At 41.4% G+C, this 26,655-nt stretch overlaps 1 protein-coding gene across 1 annotated transcript in view; it reads right to left on the bottom strand.

The window, feature by feature from the left end:
- The window catches only part of nup210 (nucleoporin 210), a 70,265-nt gene that overhangs the window by 29,548 nt on the left and 14,062 nt on the right, over positions 1-26,655 (bottom strand). Inside the window, exons 6-22 of the mRNA XM_021615545.3 lie at positions 26,275-26,407; positions 25,938-26,096; positions 22,681-22,749; positions 22,477-22,583; positions 21,998-22,138; positions 21,714-21,851; positions 14,750-14,905; positions 14,334-14,544; positions 11,014-11,159; positions 8,959-9,177; positions 8,624-8,797; positions 7,202-7,394; positions 6,944-7,050; positions 4,572-4,676; positions 3,687-3,788; positions 3,253-3,381; positions 2,906-3,033 (exon numbers count right to left, since the gene is read on the bottom strand). Coding sequence (XP_021471220.3) covers positions 2,906-3,033; positions 3,253-3,381; positions 3,687-3,788; positions 4,572-4,676; positions 6,944-7,050; positions 7,202-7,394; positions 8,624-8,797; positions 8,959-9,177; positions 11,014-11,159; positions 14,334-14,544; positions 14,750-14,905; positions 21,714-21,851; positions 21,998-22,138; positions 22,477-22,583; positions 22,681-22,749; positions 25,938-26,096; positions 26,275-26,407 — 2,417 coding nt within the window. The remainder of the gene's footprint in view (positions 1-2,905; positions 3,034-3,252; positions 3,382-3,686; positions 3,789-4,571; positions 4,677-6,943; positions 7,051-7,201; positions 7,395-8,623; positions 8,798-8,958; positions 9,178-11,013; positions 11,160-14,333; positions 14,545-14,749; positions 14,906-21,713; positions 21,852-21,997; positions 22,139-22,476; positions 22,584-22,680; positions 22,750-25,937; positions 26,097-26,274; positions 26,408-26,655) is intronic.

Below are 26,655 nucleotides of genomic sequence, written 5' to 3'. Positions count from 1 at the left end.
GGCTGTGATTGCGCAACGAATGAGCCTACACTTTCTGTCGTTCGCCCAAGGTCTTAGCAGCATTGTGACGTATTTGTAGGCATATCATTGGAAGATTGACCATAAGAGAATACATTTTCCAAGTGTCCGCCTGGTGTCCAGCGTCGAATTCGGTGCGCAATTGCCAGCTGCTTCTACTTTACCATTTGATTCAGGGGAGAAAGCATGTGTCCAAGAACGATGTATCAATGAAGAGATATGTGAAAAACACCTTGATGATTGATTCTAAACAACGTTTGCCATGTTTTCAGTCGATATTATGGAGTTAATTTGGAAAAAAGTTCGCGTTTTGAGGACTGAATTTGGGGATTTTTTTTGGTAGCCAAATGTGATGTATAAAACGGAGCTATTTCTAATACACAAGGAATCTTTTTGGAAAAACTGAGCATCTGCTATCTAACTGAGAGTATCCTCATTGAAAACATCAGAAGTTCTTCAAAGGTAAATGATTTTATTTGAAGGCTTTTATGTTTTTGTTAATGTTGCGTGCTGGATGCTAACGCTAATGCTAACGCGAAATGCTAACGCTAGCTAGCTACTTTTACACAAATGATTGTTTTCCTATGGTTGAGAAGCATATTTTGAAAATCTGAGATGACAGTGTTGTTTACAAAAGGCTAAGCTTGAGAGATGGCATATTTATTTCATTTCATTTGCGATTTTCATAAATAGTTAACGTTGTGTTATGCTAATGAGCTTGCTGATAGATTTACACAATCCTGGATACAGGGGTTTTTTCATAGCTAAACGTGACGCAGAAAACGGAGCGATTTGTCCTAAACAAATAATCTTTCAGGAAAAACTGAACATTTGCTATCTGAGAGTCTCCTCATTGAAAACATCTGAAGTTCTTCAAAGGTAAATGATTTTATTTGAATGCTTTTCTGTTTTTTTGTGTAAATGTTGCCAGCTGAATGCTAATGCTAAATGCTACGTTAGCCATCAATACTGTTACACAAATGCTTGTTTTGCAATGGTTGAGAAGCATATTTTGAAAATCTGAGATGACAGTGTTGTTAACAAAAGGCTAAGCTTGAGAGCTAGCATATTTATTTCATTTCATTTGCGATTTTCATGAATAGTTAACGTTGCGTTATGGTAATGAGCTTGAGTCTGTATTCACGATCCCGGATCCGGGATGGGGAGATCAGAAAGGTTAAACATAAAGATATAAAACTGTATTTGTTTGTGAATAATCAACAACAAGTGGGACACAATCATGAAGTGGAACGACATTTATTGGATATTTCAAACTTTTTTAACAAATCAAAAACTGAAAAATTGGGCGTGCAAAATTATTCAGCCCCTTTACTTTCAGTGCAGCAAACTCTCTCCAGAAGTTCAGTGAGGATCTCTGAAGGATCCAATGTTGACCTAAATGACTAATGATGATAAATACAATCCACCTGTGTGTAATCAAGTCTCTGTATAAATGCACCTGCGCTGTGATAGTCTCAGAGGTCCGTTAAAAGCGCAGAGAGCATCATGAAGAACAAGGAACACACCAGGCAGGTCCGAGATACTGTTGTGAAGCCGGATTTGGATACAAAAAGATTTCCCAAGCTTTAAACATCCCAAGGAGCACTGTGCAAGCGATAATATTGAAATGGAAGGAGTATCAGACCACTGCAAATCTACCAAGACCTGGCCGTCCCTCTAAACTTTCAACTCATACAAGGAGAAGACTGATCAGAGATGCAGCCAAGAGGCCCATGATCACTCTGGATGAACTGCAGAGATCTACAGCTGAGGTGGGAGACTCTGTCCATAGGACAACAATCAGTCAAATATTGCACAAATCTGGCCTTTATGGAAGAGTGGCAAGAAGAAAGCCATTTCTTAAAGATATCCATAAAAAGTGTTGTTTAAAGTTTGCCACAAGCCACCTGGGAGACACACCAAACATGTGGAAGAAGGTGCTCTGGTCAGATGAAACCAAAATTGAACTTTTTGGCAACAATGCAAAACATTATGTTTGGCGTAAAAGCAACACAGCTCATCACCCTGAACACACCATCCCCACTGTCAAACATGGTGGTGGCAGCATCATGGTTTGGGCCTGCTTTTCTTCAGCAGGGACAGGGAAGATGGTTAAAATTGATGGGAAGATGGATGGAGCCAAATACAGGACCATTCTGGAAGAAAACCTGATGGAGTCTGCAAAAGACCTGAGACTGGGACGGAGATTTGTCTTCCAACAAGACAATGATCCAAAACATAAAGCAAAATCTACAATGGAATGGTTCAAAAATAAACATATCCAGGTGTTAGAATGGCCAAGTCAAAGTCCAGACCTGAATCCAATCGAGAATCTGTGGAAAGAACTGAAAACTGCTGTTCACAAATGCTCTCCATCCAACCTCACTGAGCTCCAGCTGTTTTGCAAGGAGGAATGGGGAAAAATTTCAGTCTCTCGATGTGCAAAACTGATAGAGACATACCCCAAGCGACTTACAGCTGTAATCGCAGCAAAAGGTGGCGCTACAAAGTATTAACTTAAGGGGGCTGAATAATTTTGCACGCCCAATTTTTCAGTTTTTGATTTGTTAAAAAAGTTTGAAATATCCAATAAATGTCGTTCCACTTCATGATTGTGTCCCACTTGTTGTTGATTATTCACAAAAAAATACAGTTTTATATCTTTATGTTTGAAGCCTGAACTGTGGCAAAAGGTTGCAAAGTTCAAGGGGGCCGAATACTTTCGCAAGGCACTGTACATGCCGACGTGCATGCAGGAGTAATTCCTATCCGTTTCTCCATTCCCAGTGACACAGACCATGGCAATGTGATTGTCTGCATGTAATCATATCTGCTCTAAGAACAAAACTTTATACTTCTATGATTCATTAATGTAACAGTAACTTACTGCAGAGAGATGATACCGGATGCTGCACTGAGTTTCAGATTCAAAAAGCGGAAATATTTGGCCAAAAAGGGCTTCTTGTTGTCATCCAAAACCCTGACATGGGCTTTCACAGATTTACCAATCTCCACCTGCAAGAAACCAGTTAATGTTTTTTTAATATGACGAGCACTATTTTGGGCATTGCATATATATATATATATTTTTTTTTACTAAGTATACAAGCAGCTACACTCAAATTCAAATTGACTTTATTGCCATGAGAGGATCGACCAACATTCAGAAAACCAGTGATACACAGCCTTTGGGTCTCTGCCCTGCAGGATAAAGTATTGAGGCTGGCCACTGACCTTGTCAACCACTCGGACATAAACCTCCAGTATGTCTGAGATGTGGACCGTAGCTGTAGCAGGGGCTGGGAAGGCCAGGCAGAGGTCATGAACCATCACCTGCACTGTCCCCGGCTGGACTGGAACCACCTAGAGCACATGGAGAGGCCACAGTGATGAAAGGGTTTATATGACGTTTTCATTTTATGTTACAACCTTTCCCAAGGCACACGGATGTTTCATCAATTCGGCATTCAGAGCATCACGTCAGTTACAATATTGTTAGAAAGTAGGATGATAATGGGCCAAGGGAGGTGTTGGAACTAAGACAGGTATAGAACACATCATCATACATATATTTAACCATGGTGTGCTAACCCTATAAAAAGTACACTCAAAAGAGAGTGGTAGGCTCAGCAGCATTGTCATTCTGAGTGTTCTGTGATTCTCCTCACCTCAGCAGATCCCTGGGCCTCCTGGTATACCACATCTGCTATCCCTCCAACACTGGTGTTGACAAAGAAATACCCAGAGCCCTCCCTCAGGGCTAGGTCAGCCTGCAGGATACACAACAGGAGAAGCCATGGATGAAAGCATGACACCACAATGGACATGATGACAAAGAAGCAGTCAAGGCCCATCACAATATCAGCTGAAAGGTACATGTTTTTCACATCATGGGCCACGAGTAATAATTTGTAATTATAATGAGAATCCATGCAGCAGAACTTATTAGCCATGCTGAGTGGGCCACCTGTGTGTAATATTTCAAGTAGAGATGGGCAATATAGAAAAAAATCCATATCACAATAAATTGAACGATAAGTTTAGAACATTAATGTGCAGCAAAGTTTTAAAAAAAAGAAATAACTCCTACTACTACTTTCAATGTTGTAGCTATCAATTGTCCAACCAACAATCAACCATATTAGCAAACTTATTTCATTTCAAACTTCACATTTCTCTAGTAGGGCCTTATAGGTTATTTATTATAATGAACGATATCAGCAAAATGTCCACAATAAGTGGTCGGAGTCTATCATTTTTTTCAGTTTATAATCCCAGCTCTAATTTCAAGGCATCATAATCCAGTGCTATCAGCTAGTTGGGATCTGGGAGCAGTCAGTGATACAGAGGGAGACTGAATGAGGGGGTTAACATGGCAGCTAGTGGTGCCCAGTGAGGGAAGACTGGAGGACCATAGAAATGGGATACATGAAGCAGATATTACCTTTGACAGCGACATTGAAGGATGGGTCGCATTGTATTCTGTCAGCTCTATGCCATACATTTTTTATCTGCAACACTACTTAACATTTCACACAGGCTCCAGTTCTTACCCGCACGTCAGGGTGGTTGTATATGGTGACAGCTTCAGGACTGACGGTTACATCTTCCACCAATAGGAGTTCCAGAGTGGCTGAGACAGGGGTCAGAGGGTCAAACTGCCAGAAAGAGGGTGAGATAAAACAGGATGGGTGCCATGGTTACAGGTGTCAGAGTGACACCAAGATGAGATTACCCTACATGGCGGTGTTCTTAAACAGTTGAGTTCTGTGGTTAAGGTCAAGTGAAATCATAGGGGAAGTCTTAGTATCAATGGCAAAACTAAATGCTGTACTTTAGTATTTGTGACCCGTTTCAAGAAACTAGGCCTATGTCGCACGTCACTACTTCACAGGAGAGGCATTTGAACATGTTTTTTTTTCTCCATAAAATGTTTTTTTGTTGTTGTTGCAGAAATGCCTTCGGGAACACGTAAACTTTCATGTGCCTTAATAACAAACTTGTATCTGTAAATATTAATGAAATGGTTACATTGAGGGTTGGTTTAGCCATGGAAAAATACAGGAACCTTCCCGCTAGCCATGATTGGTTGAGATAATGGATGGGCTGGACAAGTAGCATGCTTCTGTCTGTAACATGAGCTGCTCAGTATGTGAGGATAATCCTTTCTACCTGCAGCGTTTTTTGAAAGATATCATGAAGAACTGAAAATGTTTTTTCTACTTCTCTCAACATTGCTGCCCTGAAGGTAATAGTGCCCTCTACAAAGTGGGAAAAAGTTACGATTGGACTACTTTCTAGAGGATGATTGTGCCATGCTGACTCTGAAAATGAATCAGACAATGAGGAAATCCCTGATTTAGGTAAAAACATTTGAATTGAACCAGACATGGTAGAGTCTTCTGATGACAATGGTTGGGAAGAAACGGTGTCGTTGTCACAGAAGAAGTTGAATGAGTTTTGAAATCAGTGTAAGGCCCGGTGGAAGCAGAGAGATGACTGCCAAATGCGGAGAGAGTTCAAAAAGAGAACACAGAAAGAAGACTGTTGTATAAAACACTGGCTTCCGGATTACATCTTCAAACTAAGGGCAATCCTCACATCCATTACAGAGAGGGAGAAGTGTTCATCCATGTATCCGGGTAAGTCTAGCTACATTTTCAGATATTATAAGTTTCTAATTCTGTCAGAAAGTCGTTTTCATTGCAAGTTAATGCGTACTGTTAGCTAGCTGGCTCGCTAGCTAATGTTACGTGTACGATCTGTGTAGTAATAGTATTTGTATCTCTGAAACCATTTGCATTTCTAGTTAAAGCCTAATGTTAGCTAGCTAGCTAACATTGAACCTAGTTGGTTAGCTTTTACTACCTGCAGAGCCATGCATGGTAGTATTGCCATGTTCAAAATACCTGGGAAATCCGAAAAATACAAGGTCAAATCATCACTTCAGTGATTTTCAGGCCGGAAAGTCGGAGCTCTAGAAAGAGGCTCGAGTTGGAATTTCCAGTTGAGTGACCATTCAAATAAATGTTTTCCCAGTTGGAGATATTTTTTTCCCCGAGTTCCCAGTTGAACGCACTGAAGTCGGAAGTCAGATATTTCCGATTTCCCAGTACTTTTGAACACGGCATTAGATTTCAGATTATAGTTCATTGTTTAGCTAGCTAGATGTCTAAACAAAAGACTCCACTATGCAAGTAACAATTTCCCTGTACCGTTTACACCTTCTGTATCCTGTGCATGTAACAAATAAACCTAGATTTTATTTGATATAGTGTGTGTTTACCAGAGACGGTAATGTGAAGAACATGACATGCATCAAAGTGCGATTAGGATATAGGCCAAGGACGAGATCAAATGCATTTTTACTACTACTTTTTGCTACTACTTTCACACTGTGAATCCTTAAAATAGATGGGTGGGGCTAAGGCTTAAGAGGGTGTGAACATTGCTAAATATGTGTAGACAAATTAGAGCTCTCTGGTATGTGTAGCAAAACATTCAGGGGCCATTTTCTCAAAAGTGGGGTTACAAGTGTATCAACTTCCCAGGCAGAATTATTTCCCCATTGTTCCTCAACTGCAGTGTATGATATACAGTCTTCTAGCTCAGTCTCTCTACTCTCATCCAATGTCAAATTTTACTACATAGGACCGAATCCAGGTGGTGGGTCACATCTATACAGTTCTTGAATATCTGACTTTTGGCTCTCATGCCTTGTGTTGCTATAGCAACCTCTAAGCTGATGAAATGTTTATTTTCTGTGGTCACAGGCCACCACACATTCAGCCAACAGCATCCTGCCTGCCAGTCACAGGAAGTGAAAAACCCACATATGTTCACAATGGCTCTCAAAATGGTGGCTTGTCTACTTACGTAAGATAAGTGTGATGTTTCTCTGCTAAAGGTTGTGTTTCTGTCTTACCGGACTGAGAACCTTAGCAGCCTTGAGGTGGGGGACCTGGTAACTCAGAGCTGTTACTGTGACAGCAGCAGTCCCAGACTGGTGGTGGACAAGGACCGTCTGACGACCTGACACACAAGAGGACATTTCTGTTGGACAAAACTGTTTAAATTGCCTTCAAAAACAACTGGTATTATACCTGGTTTCACCTGGTATTAGACCAAAGAATACAAATAAAATCAAGCAAGGATACCATCATGAGGAATATCAAAATTATACCATGAAGTTTCTTCTGTTTGTTGCTGTCCTGCAGTAATTCCAGCTCCATAGGCATGGTGGGTTCGATACTGGCCAGGGACACCTTGGTCGACTCCCAGACGATACTCAGAGAGCTGAAGTTGTCAAACTTCCTGCCTTGCTGGTCAAAGGCAGCCAGGTCCAGCACAGGGTTGCGGTAGTTTGAGACAGGCACCTGCAACAAATAATGTTACACAGTTCTTCCAACGCACTATTTCTTTCTAATTTAAACTGACAGGGATAAAGACATTCAATTCAATACAACTTTATGTATCCCCCCAGGTGCAATTAAGAAAGGCAGAATGACAAACTTGACATGATCATATTTCTTTAGTTGTCCCCCACAATGAAATTGGGGAGGGGAATGTGGATCTGTCTCCATCCGTTAGTATGTTTGTTCTCACACGCGATCGCTCAAAACAGCACTAGCCCGATTTTGAAGAAACATCGTGAATGATGCGTCTTGCCATGGTGATCAGGAATTTACAAAAGGACACTGATTGGCCAGATGGTGGCGCTGAAAAAGCAAACTTTGAGAGGTCACGCCCCTCACCCAGTCTTAATTTTAATTTATTTTACCTTTATTTAACTAGGCAAGTCAGTTAAGAACGAATTCTTATTTTCAATGACGACCTAGGAACAGTGGGTTAACTGCCTTGTTCAGAGGCAGAACGACAGATGTTGTCAGCTTGGGGATTTGATCTTGCAACCTTCCGGTTACTAGTCCAACGCTCTAACCACGAGGCTACCTGCCGCCCATGACCTAAGTCAAGTAATTTGGTACGCAAGTCTCTCCTTACAAGGAACAAAATTTGCCTCAGGGACCCATAAGGTTGCCATGATGGATTTTCCACCATTTAGAATTTTGTGAAAAACACGCTACTCTTCTGACACCGAATGACCGATCTGTACTACATTTGATGTGTGGCATCTATGGACAAAGGTCAACATTTTCCAGACTAGTACCTAAAACAACATGTCCACTATTGACCAATAAAACATTTACGTGGTCTGGAACAAAAATGCATATAAAAATCTGTCAAGAATATTTGTATTGTAACCACTTTTGGTACACATGTTGCAAACACTGTCAAGACTCAACATATGCAAGAATATTCATATCGACCTCATGTGGTGCTCTAACAGGCACATGTTTAGATCACTTGATCCATTTGACTCAGGGATATGAGTCTGGCTAACCCACACGATATCTGAGCAACCACTGGCCCAATTTTTACTCCACTTGGGTGAATGATGCGTCTTGCCATAGATCACTTAATGCATCATTCGTGAGGGACGACGACATGTTTACTGTTGCCAGCCGCCTTTTTTTGTGTAGCCAGCTCCTGTGCCAAGTGTGTTTGAATGTGTGCTGTGTAAACACTGCCCTTTTATTTTTCTCACCAGTTGTTTGTTCTGCTGCAGCAGAGGGCAGGTAAGGTCCAGTTGGGGACTTGTGTACACAGGGACCAAGGTGAGGCGAGAGGGAGGGGCACACACGAACATCACCACTGCTGGCTCCACCGCAGGATAGGGATTGGTCAAACTAGGCTGGTTCCCCACAGTAAGTGCCAATACCTGGAGAGGTAGTTATAACACGCTTATTACCTGTTCATAAGACGTATTACCGTTTGTAACAAAGCATTTCATCTACAGTGTATCTTAAGGAGCTAGAACGTTTTTCAAAGCCTAGGGCCATATTCAGTAAGTGCCAAACAAGGAAAAGCCAATTTCCTCACCTGTTCTCCCAGGGCTCTACAGGTTGCTCTGACCCAGTGTCGGAGGTAGCTGCGGGAGGTGGGCCCGGTCAGAGCCAGGCTAACACTGTTCTCATCCTCAGCCTTTAGGTTCCGGAAGAACTTGGAGGGTTCTAGGACCCAGGGCTTGGGTCCGCCCTCAAAAAGCATGTCCTTAGAGGAGCCCAGGGTCACCAAGGCAACAGAGGCAGGGTCCACAGCCTGCACATGACAACATGTAGAGCATGTACAGGTTAGTGAATGGAGAAGTGGCATACTATATTTTGTAGAGTAAAATTATATTTGATGAACATTTACTGCTTATTTTTTGTTAGATGTTTTCTGGATAAAGCTCTCAGGTTTGACTGCTAATCCTAAATGGTTCAACTTCAGGAGGTTTTTCAATGAGTAAATAACACATGACTGAGTTCAAGTCAGACAGCCAAACTAGGTCAAGCAGGAAGACAGACAGACAACGTGGTAATAGGTTGGTAAGGTAAATGCTACAGTAGCTATTTGAAGGGAGCGTAAACTCCCAGATTCCTTCTCAGAGTAAGAGAAACGACAAATCTGGCTCACTCATTAGAAGCTTATCTTAACCTCCTAAAATAAAAATGTCCTGGTAATGTACCAAAGAGCACCGTCTTACCATGCACTTGGGTTAATGGGATGAAAACCCATGGTCATGGAAGAGAGGATGCATGACAAAATGATCCATGCATGGGAATGGAGATGCCTCTCTGCTTTACATAAATTGTCCATTCTATGGGCCGAGTTGACATCAATTCCATTACAGTGAAGTACTTGAGCCAAAGCAGCAAGAGAGAAAACAAATCAGTGTATTGAGTGCATGAGGGCATAATTAAAATGCACAAAACACTGACGAAACCCAGGAGGTAATTGAACACTAGCTGATCCTTGCACTTCTGCCCTGATCGCAGAGAAAAAAGTGTGTGTGTGTGTGTCTGGGTGTTGAAAGGCGCCCGCATACTGGTTCGGTTTGCTCCAAGCAGCTAAGCGTACGTCTGTGCCTCGCATAATCCCTTAAAAGACCTTCGATTGAAAAATGAGATATTACGGTAATATTACTGTTTGTCCATCTTGAGACGCCATAGCAACAACATACACTTCCTGAAATTAGTCAGAATTCATCTAAGATAAATAAACAAAATCTGTAGTGTTTTTGCAGAGGAGGTCATAGTCTCATAATTTTACATCTTACTAAGATGTTTGGTGCAGTAAGTGAATGACAAACACTTCATTGAAGAATCCCATCCATAGTTCCCACTCCTACTATGAGTAGTACCGTTGACCAATCACCGACGAAGGGGCTTACATCACTGGGGCCGAGAGGAAGACACTAAAAATTGTCAGACTCCAGCCATAGACTGCTCTCTCTACATGGCAAACGGTACCGATACGCCAAGTTTGGAACCAACAGGACTCTGAACAGCCCCAACCCCCAACCCATGACTGCTAAATAGTTAGTTAAATAGTTAACCAAATAGCTACCCGGACTATCTGCAATTGACCCTTTTTGCACAAACGTTTTGACTCATCACATACGCTGCTACTGAACTTAGACTTCCCTTAAGAAAATGTTGGGTGTGTAAACAGCTAAAAAAAACAATCCTGCCTAACACCAAAATGAACCCCAAAAAATCACAACATTTCGGCAAACTGTTCCGACTGGGAAGCATGCGACAGGCTTTAGCGCAAGTGTGTGCGTGTCCCAATCTTCTGCTAATTAAGAGGTTGGCTTTTCTGCTCTGGTGAGAGTTGGCTGGGAGAGTAGTGACTGAAGATCACTGAGCAGATTTGAGATCATCACAACAAAGAGCACAGGTAAAGGACAACTCATCAGTGTGTGTAGGTACAGGGGTAGGTTCAGGGGTTAAAAACAAGCTTTACAAAACAACACAAAGATACAAAACAACTTCAATCTCAAGTCTCTTTTTGTGCTTTACCCGGGGAAGAGGTTGAAGTAAACCAATATGAAATGAACGTGTGTGAATAGGTCATGCCTTAAGGTACAGGTAGGGGGGGGCATGGACTCACTCTGAGTGGTGGGTAGGCAGCAATGGTGATCTTGGTGCTGAGGTGGACGTTGCCGTGGGTGTAGCTGACCGTCAGGGTTGTGTATCCTGGAGCAAGAGCCTGGGCCCGTACCCCACTGCAGTGGTCCTGCCCTGGAGCCAGCCTACCTGTATTTGGATTTGTATTTATTACAGATCCTCATTAGCTGCTGCAGAGGCAGCAGCTACTCTTCCTGGGGTCCAGCAAAATTAAGGCAATTTATACCATTTTAAAACATTACAATACATTCACAGCACAGTGTGCCCTCAGGCCCCTACAGTGCCTTGCGAAAGTATTCGGCCCCCTTGAACTTTGCGACCTTTTGCCACATTTCAGGCTTCAAACATAAAGATATAAAACTGTATTTTTTGTGAAGAATCAACAACTAGTGGGACACAATCATGAAGTGGAACGACATTTATTGGATATTTCAAACTTTTTTAACAAATCAAAAACTGAAAAATTGGGCGAGCAAAATTATTCATTCCCCCTTAAGTTAATACTTTTAATACTTTTACTTACAGATTACAGCTGTAAGTCGCTTGGGGTATGTCTATCAGTTTTGCACATCGAGAGACAGAAATTTTTTCCCATTCCTCCTTGCAAAACAGCTCGAGCTCAGTGAGGTTGGATGGGGAGCATTTGTGAACAGCAGTTTTCAGTTCTTTCCACAGATTCTCGATTGGATTCAGGTCTGGACTTTGACTTGACCATTCTAACACCTGGTATTGTTTATTTTTGAACCATTCCATTGTAGATTTTGCTTTATGTTTTGGATCATTGTCTTGTTGGAAGACAAAATCTCCATCCCAGTCTCAGGTCTTTTGCAGACTCCATCAGGTTTTCTTCCAGAATGGTCCTGTATTTGGCTCCATCCATCTTCCCATTAATTTTAACCATCTTCCCTGTCCCTGCTGAAGAAAAGCAGGCCCAAACCATGATGCTGCCACCACCATGTTTGACAGTGGGGATGGTGTGTTGAAGGTGATGAGCTGTGTTGCTTTTACGCCAAACATAACGTTTTGCATTGTTGCCAAAAAGTTCAATTTTGGTTTCATCTGACCAGAGCACCTTCTTCCACATGTTTGGTGTGTCTCCCAATAGCTTGTGGCAAACTTTGAACAACACTTTTTATGGATATCTTTAAGAAATGGCTTTCTTCTTGCCACTCTTCCATAAAGGCCAGATTTGTGCAATATACGACTGATTGTTGTCCTATGGACAGAGTCTCCCACCTCAGCTGTAGATCTCTGCAGTTCATCCAGAGTGATCATGGGCCTCTTGGCTGCATCTCTGATCAGTCTTCTCCTTGTATGAGCTGAAAGTTTAGAGGGACGGCCAGGTCTTGGTAGATTTGCAGTGGTCTGATACTCCTTCCATTTCAATATTATCGCGTGCACAGTGCTCCTTGGGATGTTTAAAGCTTGGGAAATCTTTTTGTATCAAAATCCGGCTTTAAACTTCTTCACAACAGTATCTCGGACCTGCCTGGTGTGTTCCTTGTTCTTCATGATGCTCTCTGCGCTTTTAACGGACCTCTGAGACTATCACAGTGCAGGTGCATTTATACGGAGACTTGATTACACACAGGTGGATTGTATTTATCATCATTAGTCATTTAGGTCAACATTGGATCATTCAGAGATCCTCACTGAACTTCTGGAGAGAGTTTGCTGCACTGAAAGTAAAGGGGCTGAATAATTTTGCACGCCCAATTTTTCAGTTTTTGATTTGTTAAAAAAGTTTGAAATATCCAATAAATGTCGTTCCACTTCATGATTGTGTCCCACTTGTTGTTGATTCTTCACAAAAAATACAGTTTTATATCTTTATGTTTGAAGCCTGAAATGTGGCAAAAGGTCGCAAAGTTCAAGGGGGGCGAATACTTTCGCAAGGCACTGTACATGACTAAATCCATGTGTATGTATAGTGTGTATGTTATTGCGTAAGTGTGTGCGTATGCATGCATGTGTCTGTGCCAATGTTTGTGTTGCTGCACAGTCCCTGCTGTCCCATAAGGTATTTTTTTATCTGATTTTTAAATCTAATTTGACTGTTTGCGTCAGCTACTTGATGTGGAATAGAGTTCAATGTAGTACTGTGTGCCTCCCATAGTCTGTTCTGGACTTGGGGACTGTGAAGAGACCTCTTGTGGCATGTATTATGGGGTATGCATGGGTGTCCGAGCTGTGTGCCAGTAGTTTAGACAGACAGCTCGGTGCATTGAATAAAAGTAGTGATGTCAATCTCTCCTCCACTTTCAGCCAGAAGATTGACATACATAATATTAATGTTAGCTCTCCATGTACATTCAAGAGCCAGCCGTGCTGCCCTGTTCTGAGTCAATTGCAATATTCCTTTATTGTAGCACCTGACCACATGACTGAACAGTAGTCAAGGTGCGACAAAACTAGGGCCTGCAGGACCTGTCTTGTTGATAGTTTTGTTAAGGCAGAGCATCGTTTTATTTATTTATTCTTCCCATTTTAGCTACTACTGCATCAATATGTTTTGACCATGACAGTTATGTATTATTTATTACAAGATTTAGTTGAGGTTTAGGGTTTAGTGAGTGTTTTGTTCCTCAAACATTACTTTTAGTTTTAGAAATATTTAGGGAAAACTTACTCCTTGCCATCCACTCCGAAACTAACTGCAGCTCTTTGTTGAGTGTTGCAGTCATTTCAGTCGCTATATTAGCTGACGTGTATAGTGTTGAGTCATCCGTATGCATAGAAACTCTGGCTTTACTCAAAGTCAGTGGCATGTCATTAATAAAAAATAAGTAAAAGCAAGGGGCCAAAACATCTACCCTGGGGAATTCCTGATTCTAACTGAATTATATTTGATAGGCTTCCATTAACTCTTTATCCACATTATAGCAAGGGGTGTAACGCCATAACACATACGTTTTTCCAGCAGTAGACCATAATCAATAATGTCAAAAGCTGCACTGAAGTCTAACACCTGTAGGAAGGGAGAGAGACAGACAGAGACATACGGCTGCAATCCTGGCCCTAGAGGACAACAAAGTCTACCTGTTTTCATACACATCTTACTCAACACAGACACAACAACAATAAGATGCTTCAAATCCAAGGCTAGTAATCAAATCTAAGTGGTAGATCTTATGCTCCTCTGTGGATCAAGGGAAATTAAAACCGTATTGCCAATCTGAGAAGGACATAAAAGTTGAACACTACAGAGGGTCTTTTTGAAGGCTCTGCCCCCAAGCTAGGTAAAGTATTGTCAGGGTTTTAAACTGCAGGTTTTTATGAGCAGAGTATGGGGGGATGCCTCACCCTCCAGCAGCTGGAACACTCCCTGGGTCTCCTCCTCCACCTGCAGGTCAAAGTGACTGCAGTCACTCAGCATCACCCGCTGCTCCACTCCCCACTTTCCCCCCTCCCCTAGCAAGCCAAAGATCCGGAGGGGCAGCTCCAGGACCAGCCCCACACGGGCCTCCACCGGGCAGGGAGAGAAGTCCATCCCCACCGGCTCTACCACATACACCTGGGGATGGGGGATAGTTGGGCAGTGAAATGAAGTTCAGACAATGGTAACAGTTCTTGTTAAATCTTTCAATGGACTCGTTTAATTATTTTAATTGACCAGTACAGTTTTAATGTCAGTTCAAAAAGACGTAAGACATGTAAAGAGGTTATTCTGTAAAATGAAGAGTGGGGGGCTATCGATATATACACACACACTGTCTCACCTTCATCGCGCCATAGTGCATTGGGTTGCGTACATCATGGGCGTACACCACACTGACGCCGATGTCACTGACGGTCGTCATCACTCCTTTGACTGTCACTGTGGCAACGGCTAGGTTAGAGGAGGACCAGCTGAAATTCCCACTGCCTCCTGCTGCCTGGTACACAATGCAACATGGGTAAATACACCAACATCAAGAGACACTTCAACTTTTGTCATTTTGAGCCAGTGTCTGGCCAGAAAATAAATGTCTAAATATTAGCGCTGTCCCCAACCCAAAATAAAAAATATAGGTAGACCAAATACAAATCATTAAAATCCAGACTGAAAATATTTACACAAGAAGCAACCTAATATCACAGTCAACTCGTCATTTAGTAAGTTCACCATTCTGCGATTCTGACTGTAAAAATCGCAGTGTTCAACACAATGCTCTTTGTCATCATAAAGCGCACGTTTTGATGAAATAATTAAGACACAAATTATTAGAGGGAGTCTGACCGTAATTGATTTGACTGTGCTCAGACTTGCGGCACAGTTTATCATCCATGTTGCTGAAACTGCAACATACAGTGCAATCAGAAAGTATTTACACTCCTTCCCTTTTATAACGTTAGACTTATTCTAAAGGATTAAATAAAATAAATGCCCTCAATCTACACACAATACTCCATAATGACAAAGCAAAAACAGGATTTTAGAAATTTTTATTAGTTGGGGATTTATCAAATTGGCCTGCTGTGCTGCTCAGTGTGGCTTTGTATCACATTGTTCTTAGGAGGTCGTGCTAGAAATTGAAGGGAAGAGTTTATTTTTTTTAAGAGGATCATACTCAGATTCACATAGCTTTGTGTCTCCTATGATCATTCTATTATGGTTGCATTTCAAATTAATTAATGTAGACAGTCACACAGCAGTTTGGTGTTCCCAGTATTTTATTTCAACCAACTGAGCCATCAAGACCACGTTTCAGAGCTACACAAGCAACATAAGTAATCTGTTGATGCATAATGGACACTCCTCGCACTCTTTGTGGCCTCTTTCTCCACTACATCTATACAGTACATACTTGTCAACTAGTAAAACTGGCTAATTAGCATATAGTGCATTCGGAAAGTATTCAGACTCTTTCTCCACATTTTGTTATGTTACTGGCTTATTCTAAAATCTACATACAATAATACCTCATAATGACAAAACAGGTTTTTACAAAAATAAAGAAAATATTCAGACCCTTTGCTATGAGACTCGAAATTGAGCTAAGGTTGCTTCCAATGATCATCCCTGAAATGTTTATCTGTAACTGTATCTTTATCTGTAAGTCCACCTGTGGTAAATTCAATTGATTGGACAAGATTTGGAAAGGCACACACCTGTCTATTTTGGTCCCAAAGTTGACAGTGCATGTCAGGGGGAAAACCAAGCCATAAGGTCGAAGGAATTGTCCGTAGAGCTCCAATATAGGATTGTGCTGAGGCACAGATCTGGGGAAAGGTACCAAAACATTTATGCAGCATTGAAGATCCCCAAGAACACAGTGGCCTCCATCATTCTTAAATGCAAGTAGTTTGGAATCACTAATACTCTTTCTAGATCTAGCCGCCAGGCCAAACTGAGCAATCGGGGGAGAAGGACCTTGGTCGGGAAGGTGACCAAGAACCCGATGGTCACTCTGACAGAGTTCCAGAGTTCCTCTGTCGAGATGGGAGAACCTTCCAGAAGGACAACCATCTCTGCAGCACTCCACCAATCAGGCCTTTTGTAGTGTGTGCAGACGGTAGACACTCCTCAGTAAAAGTTTGCCAAAAGGCACCTAAAGATTCTCTGGTCTGATGAAACCAAGATTGAACTCTTTGGCCTGAATGCCAAGCGTCATGTCTGAAGGAAACCTGCCACCATCCCTACGATGAAACGGGGTAGTGGCAGCATCATGCTGTGGGGTTGTTTTACAGCGGCAAGGAATGGGAGACTAATCAGGATTGAGGGAAAGATGAACGGAGCAAAGCAGAGAGATCCTTGATGAAAACCTGCTACAGAGCGCTCAGGGCTTCAGACTGGGGAAAAGGTTCACCTTCCAACAGGACAACGACCCTAAACACACAGCCAAGACAATGCAGGACTTGCTTCGGGACAAGTCTCCAAATGATCTAATGGCCCAGACTTGAACATCTCTGGAGAAACTTGAAAATAGATGTGCAGCGACACTCCCCATCTAACCTGACAGAGCTTGAGAGGATGGGAGAAACTCCCTAAATACAGGTGTGCCAAGTTTGTCGCGTCATACCCAAGAGGACTCGAGACTGTAATTGCTGCCAAAGGTCCTTCAACAAAGTACTGAGTAAAGGGTCTGAATACTTATGTAAATGTGACATTTCCGTTTTTTTATCTCTAAGTTTTTGCTTTGTCATTATGGGGTATTGTGTGTAGATGAGGGGGAAAAAACAATACATTTTAGAATAAGGCTGTACCGTAAAAAAAATCTGGAAAAAGTCAAAGGCTCTGAATACTTTCCCGAAAGCACTGCAATTATAGCCATTTCTGACGGAAAAGTTCTGTTACTGAAATCCCTCATTCATTTTGGAAAAACATTCCCTATTCCCTCAACCCTTTATGTGACGCATGTATGCATCACATGCACTTGACCAATAGGAGAACTTCACTGGTTGCTCGAGGTAAAGGAGAAGTCAGATGCTTGGAAAACATTTGACTAGTTGTGGATAAAACTGGAGATGAAGAAAAAGAAGGTAAGGAACATGCGCTGCATACATATTGTGTGTGCTGTCAGATTACAATATGATTTCTCTGACCGCACTTGAAGAAACTTTCAAAGTTCTTGAAATGTTCCAGATTGACTGACCTTCATGTCTTAAAGTAATGGAGTGTCATTTCTCTTTGCTTATTTGAGCTCTTCTTGCCATAATATGGACTTGGTCTTTTACCAAATGGGGCCATCTCCTGTATACCATCCCCTACCTTCTCACAAGACAACCGATTGGCTCAAATGCAAGAAGGAAAGAAATTCTATAAATTAAATGTAAGGCACACCTGTTAACGGGATTGCAGCCATAACAAGTTAACGGGATAATTGTCATCAACAACCGCTGAATTGAATTGCGCTACATTCAATGAATATTACTACAAATATTTATATTCATGAAATCACAAGTGCAATATAGGAAAACACAGTTTAGCCTTTTGTTAATCCACCAGTCGTGTCAGATTTTGAAATTATGCTTTACAGCGAAAGCAATCCAAGCATTTGTGTAAATGTATCGATCGCATGACAAAACAATAAGTACACTTAGCATCAAGTAGCTTGGTCACGAAAATCAGAAAAGCAATCAAATTAATAGTTTACCTTTGATGATCTTCACTCACGAGACTCCCAGTTACACAACAAATGTTCCTTTTGTTCGATAAAGATTATTTTTATATCCAAAATACCTCTGTTTGTTTGGTGCGTTATGTTCAGAAATCCACAGGAAAGAGCTGTCACGACAACGCAGACAAATTCCGAATAGTTTCCGTAATGTCCACAGAAACATGTCAATTTTTTTATAATCAATCCTCAGGTTGTTTTTAAAATATATAATCGATAATACACTGCTCAAAAAAATAAAGGGAACACTAAAATAACACATCCTAGATCTGAATGAATGAAATATTGTTATTAAATACTTTTCTTTACATAGTTGAATGTGCTGACAACAAAATCACACAAAAATGATCAATGGAAATCAAATTTATCAACCCATGGAGGTCTGGATTTGGAGTCACACTCAAAATTAAAGTGGAAAACCACACTACAGGCTGATCCAACTTTGATGTAATGTCCTTAAAACAAGTCAAAATGAGGCTCAGTGGTTTGTGTGGCCTCCACGTGCCTGTATGACCTCCCTACAATGCCTGGGCATGCCCATGATGAGGTGGCGGACGGTCTTCTGAGGGATCTCCTCCCAGACCTGGACTAAAGCATCCGCCAACTCCTGGACAGTCTGTGGTGCAACGTGGCGTTGGTGGATGGAGCGAGACATGATGTCCCCAGATGTGCTCAATTGGATTCAGGTCTGGGGAACAGGCGGGCCAGTCCATAGCATCAATGCCTTCCTCTTGCAGGAACTGCTGACACACTCCAGCCACATGAGGTCTAGCATTGTCTTGCATTAGGAGGAACCCAGGGCCAACCGCACCAGCATATGGTCTCACAAGGGGTCTGAGGATCGTATCTCGGTACCTAATGGCAGTCAGGCTACCTCTGGCGAGCACATGGAGGGCTGTGCGGCCCCCCAAATAAATGCCACCCCACACCATGACTGACCCATCGCCAAACCGGTCATGCTGGAAGATGTTGCAGGCAGCAGAACGTTCTCCAGACTGTCACGTCTGTCACATGAAAGCAGGTTCACACTGAGCACATCTGTGAAGAGCACAGGGCGCCAGTGGCGAATTTGCCAATCTTGGTGTTCTCTGGCAAATGCCAAACGTCCTGCACGGTGTTGGGCTGTAAGCACAACCCCCACCTGTGGATGTCAGGCCTTCATACCACCCTCATGGATTCTGTTTCTGACCGTTTGAGCAGACACATGCACATTTGTGGCCTGCCGGAGGTCCTTTTGCAGGGCTCTGGCAGTGCTCCTCCTGTTCCTCCTTGCACAAAGGCGGAGGTAGCGGTCCTGCTGCTGGGTTGTTGCCCTCCTACGGCCTCCTCCACGTCTCCTGATGTACTGGCCTGTCTCCTGGTAGCGCCTCCACGCTCTGGACACTACGCTGACAGACACAGCAAACCTTCTTGCCACAGCTCGCATTGATGTGCCATCCTGGATGAGCTGCACTACCTGAGCCACTTGTGTGGGTTGTAGACTCCGTCTCATGCTACCACTAGAGTGAAAACACCGCCAGCATTCAAAAGTGACCAAAACATCATCCAGGAAGCATAGGAACTGATAAGTGGTCTGTGGTCCCCACCTGCAGAACAACTCTTTTATTGGGGGTGTCTTGCTAAATGCCTATAATTTCCACCTGTTGTCTATTCCATTTGCACAACAGCATGTGAAATGTATTGTCAATCAGTGTTGCTTCCTAAGTGGACAGTTTGATTTCACAGAAGTGTGATTGACTTGGAGTTACATTGTGTTGTTTAAGTGTTCCCTTGATTTTTTTGAGCAGTGTATATCAACCGCAAATGTCTATCAGTAGGAGAGGGGAAAGCAATGGCTGTCCAAACTCTGTTGCGCGAGCAAAACTCATGCGACCACTTGGCGCGATGTCATCTTTCTGGCTCGTTTTTCAAAATAAAAGCCTGAAACTATGTCTGAAGACTGACATCTTGAGGAAGCGATAGGAAAAGGAATCTGGTTGATATCCCTTTAAATGGAGCAAAGAGAGGCTATGGAACATAGAGTTCCCAAAATAGAAGCCACTTCCTGGTTTGATATTCCTCAGGGTTTCGCCTGCAATATCAGTTCTGTTATACTCACAGACAATATTGACAGTTTTGGAAACTTTAGAGTGTTTTCTATCCAATACTACTAATAATATGCATATATTAGCAACTGAGACTGAGGAGCTGGCCGTTTACAATGGGCACCTTTTCATCCAAGCTACTCAATGCTGCCCCTGCAGCCATAAGACGTTAACTGAAATGCATTCCAGGTGACTACCTCATGAAGCTGGTTAAGAGAATGCCAAGAGTATGCAAAGCTGTCATCAAGGCAAAGGGTGGCTACTTTTAAGAATCTCAAATATTTTGATATGTTTAACACTTTATTGGTTACTACATGATTCCATATGTGTTATTTCATAGTTGTGATGTCTTCACTAATATTCTACAATGTAGAAAATAGTTTTCAAAAAAAAATAATAATAATGAGTAGGTGTCCAAACTTTTGACTGGTACTGTTTATAAGTATTGAAATATAGGCTTATTAACTAAGTTACGGTATTAAGACTAAACAGGATGCCCTCTTTGGCATACAACTCTAGAGTGGTTATGCAAAGCTTACTAATGATAACAACATTACTTATTATTATTAACATCAACGAGATCAAGAAAAAGGAGGGTTATTATTAGAAATACATTTTTTCCTGACAATTTGGAACAACGTAAACACTAAATAAATAAATACCAGAGAGGCTGTTCTAAGAAAAAATTGATAAAGCCTTTATTACAGTATAGCAAATATTAAAAACAGCCGAATTTGTTTATCCGACATGTGGTTGCGTTAGGTTTGGTACTCACGGAATCAGTAGGTCTTAAATACTCAAACAGAAGCAGGATCTGTCTTACTTCTGCATACATATATGGATGATCTATAAAGCCAGTTAGGATGTTGAATGATTGATTGATGTTTCCTCTCTCCTCACTTTTCTTAGTGCTGTTTTCTCATCTCCTAATGCCGCTGCTGCCTCGGCCACATTGTTCTCAACATCAATATGCTGGTTAAATGTGCTATTATGCACAGAGCAACATGGTCTAACAAAAGAAGCCAATTCAATAGAGCACTGATGTTTCAGAGCCGCAGATAGCAACCGCTATCCAAAACTGAAGCGCATTGGTTAAAAAAAACGAACATAATTTGGTGTTGTACCATTGTTCTTACGTAATATAACCATATACAATTTTAGTAGCACATGTCAGTGATGGACTGTGTCATCCCCACGGCCTCCACAATGGATTAGTCCACTCAGACTGCTGCGAATCAGACAGGTACACCATTCAATTATTATAATTTTTTGCTACTGCTTGACTAAAGAAATCTCTGTTGACCAACAGCCTATCGACCAAACAATAGACCAGTCGACTACATGGGGTCAACCCTACTAAATATATTCATAAACACACAACTTGATGCAAGTCTAGTGGCTGACTTGAGAGATTCTTCAGCAACATGGGTTCCAAAAGAAGGATATCAGTGAACATATACTGAATGATTCTAGACTGGCTTGTATTAAAAATTGACAACTACCTGTATTGTGTACTGGTAGGCTCCAACCTTAGGCTGCCATGGAAACGTGAGGATACTGGGACTGAGGACTATGGGATTGTACATTTCTACATCCTGTTCATTATGGACTGTGTTGGCCAGCTCATGGACTCCTCCATTCTAGAACAGAAAAACAACAACCTTGTTAACTTAAGACATAACCAAGCTATTTCTAACTAATGATAATGATCTCCCACAGTTGGATATAAGATAACACACTCAAAATATCTGCGAAGAAACTAATTCAAGGTTATGCCAAAACTCACTTGATCCACCACAGATTTGAGCACAGCTTCAATTAGTGTTAGCCCGTTTTTCAAAGCCTTGACACGGTGGTAGGACCCATTCAGGGAGGATTCCAGAATCTCAAAGTACTCCTCTGGGAAGGCAGCTTCGATCCGAATGTTCTGCAGACAGAAACAATCAAGAGAGTAGCACTTAAAAATACAGAAGGAAATAAGACAGAGAAGAACTGTTTTAAAGTGTGGAAAAAAACAACCATCAAATAGGACAAATGATGTAGGCCAAAAATGTCCTAAATCTTCCTTTCCAGTATTTTTATGTCTCCCAGCTGTATTTCAGTCTGCAGTTGATTAAACATCAAGAGGAAGATGCAGAATTATACTGACAATAAATTAGCTTTTCCATTTTATAAGAGTGAGAAGAGTGACAGTGTTACAGATTTAACAAACAGATCCATCAATGACGGTATAGAATTAAGACAACTTAGGCAGAGCTTACTTACATCAGATAGGTAAATCCTATTGCTTGACTTGTCAAACACTTCAATGAGGATATTATACACTCGTCCTGTTTCCAGGACCCAGCTCTCTCCAGGATTAATCTTAAATCCTGGGAGAAAAAGACAATACGAGTTTAAATTTGAACTGGAATGGTTTACTTTAAAATTAAATCGCTAATACACAAGGATGAAAGCATGCAAACATACCCAAGTATCCTGGTTCCACCACATACAGAGTCCCGTTGGGCAGACGAGACACCCCTTGCATGCGAAGGCCTGAGCAATTGTTATTAAGGACAATAACGTTAGGTACACAAAGAGTGGCATTCTGGGACCGTTTTTAGTTATACTGACAACACGGTTCATGTCTCGTGTTTGTCAAGTGCACAATACAACTCGCTGGGGTAGGGTCTTAACTTATTATGGCTGCAATCCCACTAACGGGATAAGTGTCATCAACAACCGCTATATAGCATAGCGCTACATTCAATAAATATTACTACAAATATTTATATTCATGAAATCACAAGTGCAATATAGGAAAACACAGTTTAGCCTTTTGTTAATCCACCTGTCGTGTCAGATTTTGAAATTATGCTTTACAGCGAAAGCAATCCAAGCATTTGTGTAAATGTATCGATCGCATGACAAAACATTAAGTACACTTAGCATCAGGCAGCTTGGTCACAAAAATCAGAAAAGCAATCAAATTAATCGTTCACCTTTAATGATCTTCACTCACGAGACTCCCAGTTACACAACAAATGTTCCTTTTGTTCCATAAAGATTATTTTTATATCCAAAATACCTCCGTTTGTTTGTTGCGTTATGTTCAGAAATCCAGAGGAAAGAGCGGTCTCGACAACGCAGATGAAAATTCCAAATAGTTTCCATAATGTCCACAGAAACATGTCAAACATTTTTTAGAATCAATCCTCAGGTTGTTTTTAAAATATATTATCGATAATATATCAACCGCAAATGTCTTTCACAGTAGGAGGGAAAAGTAATACCTATCCAAACTCTGTTGCGCGAGCAAAACTCATGTGACCACTTGACGCGATGTTATCGTTCTGGCTCATTTTTCAAAATAAAAGCCTGAAACTATGTCTGAAGACTTGACACCTTGAGGAAGCGATAGGAAAATGAATCTGGTTCATATCCCTTTAAATCCAGCAAAGGGAGGCTATGGAATATGCAGTTCTCAAAATAGAAGCCACTTCCTGTTTTGATTTTCCTCAGGGTTTCGCCTGCAATATCAGTTCTGTTATACTCATAGACAATATTTTGACAGTTTTGGAAACTTTAGTGTTTTCTATCCAATACTAATAATAATATGCATATATTAGCAACTGAGACTGAGGAGCTGGCCGTTTACAATGGGCACCTTTTCATCCAAGCTACTCAATACTGCCCCTGCAGCCATATGAAGTTAAGTAGAGCTTTAGCTTGTCAGTCTGTCAAGTCCTGTTATATTACTGCCCGTCTACTCCACTAGGCACACTCACCTCCTCTATATATACACAGATAAAGCACTGCAATCCACTGAGGAGGATATATTTAGGCCCAAGGGGGTGTGGTATATGGCCAATACATCACGGCTATGGGCTGTTCATAGGCAAGACGCGATGCAGAGTGCCTGGATACAGCTCTTAGCTGTGGTATATTGGCCATATACCACAAACCCATGAGGTGCCTTATTGCTATTATAAACTGGTTACCAAAGTAATTAGAACAGTAAAAATATATGTTTAATCATACCTGTGGTATACGGTCTGATATACCACAGCTGTCAGCCAATCAGTATTCAGGGCTCAAACCATACAGATTATAAGATAGAATGGAACACTAAACTTCACCATTACTCCCTTCCTACACAGTGCACCATTCATGTTACACACCATTGCATGTCATTACAATAACCATTACGCAACCCTGTTAATGTGACAAGTGCTGTGACATGATTAGGGCTGTTACGGTGACCGTATTAACGACACACCGGCAGTCGCAAATCATGACCGCAGTCAAATTCCACATGACCGTTGAGTCACAGTAACTAGGCTTCTCCAAAACTGTGCTCTGATGCCACTGATGGTCATTAGTAGCCTAACTTGCTAATTGTCATTAGTAGCCTAACTTGCTAATGGTCAGTACTCTGCCTTTTATTGTCCCTCTAATCACTCTGACATCAATGCAAATGCTAGTGTATATGACAGGTGCATGCATGATAATGGAACATTCTAAATCTAAACTAATATCACACTTATTATTTGGTCAATTTAAAGACGAGATTACATTTGAGAATTGTCTGATGGATGACAATATCACTGGTAAACGATGGCCAGTGTGTGCAGTCTAAGATACTTTTGTCACTTTTTCCAAATCAGTCCCATGCACCATGTAGCCGAGCCCATAGGCCTACATGTTTTGAAAAGGTTTGTAATCACAATGCCTATAGGCCCAAGACCCCTGGAACACGGTTTGAGAGCCCATAAGCCTACAAAGCCTAGTGAAACGTGCTCTTATAAGCCCGTCATTGCGCAATCATGTATGAAAACAGAGTTTTGACTGGCCACTATTTAAAACAGGATCCCAGCTTTCTCATGCGGCTATATTTATTGCTCAATTCTTCAAATGAAGTACATTCATCCGCTTTACAACCAGTGTAGCTTACCTGGCATATAAAAAAATTAAGTGCTCATCTTTCATGGAACTTTCTTCAAATCAGCATCAGTCGCATCACGCAGCCTTCGAATGTATTAAAAATCAAAACATATAGCCTGAAGTTTGTATCTCAACTAAAGTTGCATAAATAATTAAATGAAGCATATAGGAGTACCTGTTTCTTTGTTTAACAGCTCAACACAGAATAGCCGCATGTGCACACTCCCTCAGAAATCATTAGGGGAAAATATCCTTTCTATTTTATTCAGCTATGTTCAATTGTATTGTTCCTACTATAAAATAAAATAACACCACTGGAATTAAGCAAATATTGTCTGCTAAATTAACTAGTGTAGCCCACAGCCATATGACATAGCCAGATCAGGACGTAACATAAGGATGACTCAGAATATGCAATTCTGTTCTTCTGAAATAGGCTACATTTTCTTCATATCATGTTTCTTTAGACCTGCCTAAAATAAATAATGGATTTATTGTGATGGTGTAGTCTATATTAAATGGATTTATTAGATTTTTTTTTTTTAAATGTACATGTTCCAAAGGTTCACATCAATGGCTTGTAGGCTATGCGTGGAAGCCGGAGACGCTAAACGTGTTTGTGTTAATGGTCGATTATCATGAGACAGGCAGTTATTTCTTTGACAATCACCGGCTGACAAAATTTCATGACTGCCACAGGCCTAAATGTTGCTGCATAGTTCCCAAATAATGTCATAGCACAGTAGAGGAGTCCAGAACTAATCAAGATAATGTAAAGTGTGATACGTCTTAAAGGATACTCTTATGGTCCAGCACCACGTTGATATGTCCCAGATGCAGGCCATTGACCGTGGAGGTGCTCTGGTCCAGACTAGCCACGGCCAGCTCTTGGTTTCCATCAGGCCCAGCCACACTGTTCTGGAGGTGCAGCTCATACTGGTCACAGGGCATGGATAACTCTGGAAATCAACAGAACTAACCTGGGTTAGTTCTTTATCATAACATCGCCAATATTTACTTCATAAACGTGTAACATGCCACCCTGAGCTGTGATATGAATACCATCTAACCATTCTTGGCACACGTGATTCAATACGAAATGTATTGTTAATTTACTTGATTCAAATTCAGACCTACCTGTGATCTTTCCCTGTCTAATCTTCTGGACCTTGTATTGGATGGATGTGCCCACCAGCAGGTAGACATCATGTGCAGGGCTCAGTAGGATGTTCTCCAGAATCAGCAGTTTCACCTCTGCTGCACCCACATCCTGTGTGAAGGGTAGATACCGTAGTTACGGCACAGCAAACTACACATGCCGTTTGACATGCCGAGAAACCAAATCCAGACCAAATCGGTTACAGTATGATTCACACGCTAGCAATAGCTCCCAACACTCCAAGGCATGTCATTAATCTAATTGTATCAACTTTATAATCATATTTCATATCATCACATAAACTACTTTACATTTTTGGTATATAATTGACTGTTGTAAATACACCCCTCAGTGGTACT

This window comes from Oncorhynchus mykiss, chromosome 9 (genome assembly GCF_057628025.1).
Source record: "Oncorhynchus mykiss isolate SJ-2025 chromosome 9, ASM5762802v1, whole genome shotgun sequence".
Classification (NCBI taxonomy): domain Eukaryota; kingdom Metazoa; phylum Chordata; class Actinopteri; order Salmoniformes; family Salmonidae; genus Oncorhynchus; species Oncorhynchus mykiss.
Note: the sequence above shows the minus strand (reverse complement) of the source record. Positions and strands in the feature narration are given on the sequence as shown.